Source organism: Cibotium barometz, chromosome 2 (genome assembly GCF_041138505.1).
Source record: "Cibotium barometz isolate CiBa-2024 chromosome 2, ASM4113850v1, whole genome shotgun sequence".
Classification (NCBI taxonomy): Eukaryota; Viridiplantae; Streptophyta; class Polypodiopsida; order Cyatheales; family Cibotiaceae; genus Cibotium; species Cibotium barometz.
In genome coordinates, this window is record NC_141047.1 from 64,331,823 (window position 1) to 64,335,632 (window position 3,810).

The window sequence follows — 3,810 nt, forward strand, 5'->3', positions numbered from 1 at the left end:
ACTGGGCGCACAGGTACATTAGATGGTAGCTCAATTTGACACTGCTATAGCAACCCTGAACTTTGAAATGGTCTTTCCATAGTGCTGGACCACATGATGCTGAAAGGGAACTCTATGCAAGAGTAGCCCATAAGAGCAGAGCCATGTACATCTTGTAAAATAGTGTGCCCATAGACTGAAGACTTCAAACCCATCCTGCTTTCAAATGCACAAGCTACCATGTTCAAATGGAAAAGCAACAACATCAGCAACCCCTCAGCTTTGGACGGGCTATATGCCATTTTAGCACTCAAATTTGCAACAAGATAGAAGAAGTAGCGTCTTTAAAAGAAACGTGAGGCAAATGCTCGCTCTATCAGGAACACAACATATTACATCTACTGTAGACATGGATACCATGTTGAAGACCACCTATGACACGCCATAAAATCAAAAGTTACATTGGACAGACCATTCTTATTTATTTGCTTTAACAGCTCAACTTCAGAGCTAGGATAGCAATTCCAACAACTTAAAACAAAATAACATCAACTACTATACTACTTTAAGAACCTTTGTCTCAGCTTGACTGACGTAGTTTAAGAGCTTTAAGTTACAGCATTAAAAAGAACCATTTGGCATGACACGCCTCCCTTTTCCAAATAAAACAAGGAAATCAGGAATTTAAACTGAGATGAATAAGGGCATTCATGGCGCCCGGACAGGAGCAGTTCATGACATGCTACCAAAACACTAAGTTCATGCAAAAAGTTCCAGCCAAAGACTTAATCAATCTATCTTTTCCTCATGCCGGTTCACTGCGACATCATAAACCACATGTTAATAATTTGGCATACCACATCACTGGACTGACTCGATCCAATCTCATCTAAAGCACAAAGATTTACCTCTGCATTGTCAACCTTTCCAGAGTCCTCCATTCTTATCTGGTCATCTCCTGCGGCAACCAACAAAAAACACCATGCATCAATCAAAACAGAACAGACTTGAGCAAGTCCTTAACGATGTTAGATGGCACTTGTGCACATAAAACTGGGCATTTCTTTTCAGGAACAAATCCCAACGTAGGCTCTTATACCTCCATCTTCCTGAAGGTCTGAAGTCCAAAGAGTCAAATTGTCTCTCAGTAGTTGCATAATAAGTGTGCTGTCCTTGTAAGACTCTTCACTCAAAGTATCAAGCTCCGCTATGGCTTCATCAAAAGCCTGTTTGGCTAGGTGACAAGCTCTGGACACATCAACACCAACTGTTAGACACAGAAGCTTACCAGGATTAGCTTCATGCCCTTGCTTACCTCTCTGGAGAATTCATGATTTCATAGTAGAAAACTGAAAAGTTCAAGGCTAGCCCAAGCCGGATAGGGTGGGTTGGTGGCAGATCTGTCCCTGCTGTATTGGAGGCCGCCTGCCAGAAAACCAATGTAAACAGCAGTATTATACCAGAAACACCAAGCAGCAAGCAAAGGACAAAGATGACACTAAAGGATCATCATCTTTGCCCGCAACATTCAAACAGAGACTGATCTGAATCATCATTGACAAAGGGAAAGAGCCTCACCTGATAAGCTTTCAAAGACTGATCTGCAGCCTCTTTCCTTTCACTGCTGATCTTAAACTCAGCCAGATATCGAAAATAGTCTCCCTTCCTGTCATCCAAACAAAAGCTAGCATCTAAGGCAAGGCAAGACAATACAGCACACATAACTATGGCACAGCTGGCCATAAACGTGACTTCCATAAGATTCCCACAGCTAAACTGAAAGAAAGATTACATCTTATAGTAAAAGACCGTGGACTCTCCTGTGCCTGATGAAGGAATGAGATGCTCATCAATAATCATCAGAATGTCGTTACAAATCTTGGAGAGTTCTTCCTCAACCTTGTGCCGGTACTCTTTAATTCGCTTGACATTTTGCTCATTAGCTTTTGCTTCCTCTTTCTGCTCTATGGAGAACAAAATCCTCCAAGAAGCCCGGCGAGCACCAATAACATTTTTGTAGCCCACAGAGAGCAGATTCCTCTCTTCCACTGTAAGCTCAACATCCAGCTTAGCCACTTTCTTCATGGACTCCACCATCTCTGCACATTTTTTTTTAAAGTGCATTTAAATCCCACAAATCAATGCCCTTGAATCAAAGATCACAAAACCAGCCTAACTCTGAAATCATCATCAGACAGACTATTCTAGGCTTGAATAAGTGAGTTTCCATAAGATGTAGAATCGTGCTGCCTCTCGTCTCAGTTCAAAGCTTACACTCTGCATTCTGTTTTCTAATCACTAAGGACTGTGTGCCTGCATAAGTGCTCTGCTTCAATTGCTTACAGGTTATCTTGTATATGTAGAATCGTGTCTCTCGTCTCAGTTCAAAGCTTACATTCTTAATTCTGTTTTCTAATCACTAAGGACTGTGTGCCTGTATAAGTGCTCTGCCTCGATTGCTTACAGGTTATCTTGTATAGTTTATGGGTTCATTATGACTTCCTCAGCTGGTAAGTAGGTCCAATGCGATGCTTTGTGTTTAAGCTAGTGAGAAAGATGTTAAAAAACTATATTGCATGGTATAGAGCAAGTGCCAGACAATTGTTGCAAAGCAGAACCTAATTCACGGATCATTGTAGCGTGGACCTACACCCAACCCAGCACTCAAAGATAAAACAAAGCTGTAAGAGCCCCTTGCTCAAATAAGATACTGTTGAAAAAGATAACATAGATTCAAAAAGCAGTAACATTCTAATGTCACTGCCTCATCTTGTAACTAGCTCTGTTGACCTGGAAAAAGAACAGCACCACAGCACTGCGGGGACCATCTAAAACCTTACTCTCCAACAAATCCTCATGCAAATAAACCCATTATTTGCAAAAGAGACTATACACTTCAAGTTTAAATCAGATCGACGGGATACTCTTGAACAAAACTGTTGCTGCAAAATTTCCTTCAAACCCGTAAAACGACTGACTTTGCCTTCTCATATAACAAACACTGCCATCGACTGGGATCTCCCTCCCATTACCTCACATAAAAAAAGAACCCCAGGAGTAGTTAGCACGTAGAGATTGCCCTAAAGTCCAAATGCACATAAAGACGCCGCCTTGCAACAGAAAAAAAATGCAGAACTCTTGTCGCAAAGAAAGAAACAATGATCCCTCAAACCTTAACACGTAACAAAAGACGGGAACCCTAAAATACAGAAAAAGAGAACATCACGGACGTCACACAAAAAAAAGGAATATAAACAGGTGAAAAAACACCACGGGGAAAAGAAAAAAACAACACAGAGAAGATAAACGCTACAGAGAAAATAAGCAACAACAGAAAAGAGCGTATACAGTGGCCTACCGTCATATCGCTCGGCCTGCTCTGCAAGCTTGGCCATGTAGACATGGCTTTCGCGCTCCTTTTCCGCGCTCATGGTGGCCGATCTACTGATCTCACAAGACGAAGCACAGCAGAAGTAAGACCTGCAGATCGCTCTAGGGAAACCCTAAAACTGCTGCAGCAGACGACCAAAAGCTGCTGCGAAGATGGCACAAAACAAGGCACTTCTGCAGGCGTTTCTGAGGCAAAAATACACGGGAAACGCCGATGAAGATGATCGAAGTCAAGCTTTTGAAAAATGGACGGCTTAGATCTCGCAGACAGCTGGAACGCATCTGGTCCGTCCTCCCCCCTCCTTTTGTAGGTTGGCATTGTTTACACACCAAAGGCTTCAAATGAAGGTTCAACGATGCATTAAACAACAGCTGGCATGGCATGCCATCGTCTGACAATCTAATAAGAAACTAGATGGAGTGGTAAGTTTTTAAGCCACA

General features: G+C 42.2%; 1 protein-coding gene across 2 annotated transcripts; it reads right to left on the reverse strand.

The window, feature by feature from the left end:
- Positions 1 to 436: 436 nt before the first annotated feature.
- LOC147641356 (14-3-3 protein 7-like) lies at positions 437 to 3,587 on the reverse strand. 2 transcript variants are annotated; one of them, XM_086820786.1, is made up of 7 exons: positions 3,338 to 3,587; positions 1,772 to 2,078; positions 1,558 to 1,645; positions 1,295 to 1,404; positions 1,079 to 1,227; positions 888 to 934; positions 437 to 797 (listed from the first exon to the last, which is right to left on the reverse strand). In XM_086820786.1, the coding sequence occupies exons 1-7, from the start codon at positions 3,408 to 3,410 to the stop codon at positions 795 to 797; spliced, it is 777 nt and encodes a 258-aa protein (XP_086676912.1). In that variant the 5' UTR covers positions 3,411 to 3,587; the 3' UTR covers positions 437 to 794. The 2 variants fall into 2 exon arrangements, with proteins under 2 accessions (XP_086676912.1, XP_086676905.1); XM_086820779.1 differs by having other exon boundaries at positions 888 to 937.
- Between the last annotated feature and the right edge of the window lie 223 nt (positions 3,588 to 3,810).

What these genes read in the sequence shown, in the direction of transcription:
- LOC147641356 (XM_086820779.1), bottom strand. Translation starts at nt 3,410, where the DNA reads ATGAGCGCGGAAAAGGAGCGCGAAAGCCATGTCTACATGGCCAAGCTT. An exon ending in GCAGGCCGAGCGATATGACG is followed by an intron (nt 2,079 to 3,337) that starts GTAGGCCACTGT and finishes AAAAATGTGCAG; the next exon opens with AGATGGTGGAGTCCATGAAG. An exon ending in AGTCTTTGAAAGCTTATCAG is followed by an intron (nt 1,405 to 1,557) that starts GTGAGGCTCTTT and finishes GTTTTCTGGCAG; the next exon opens with GCGGCCTCCAATACAGCAGG.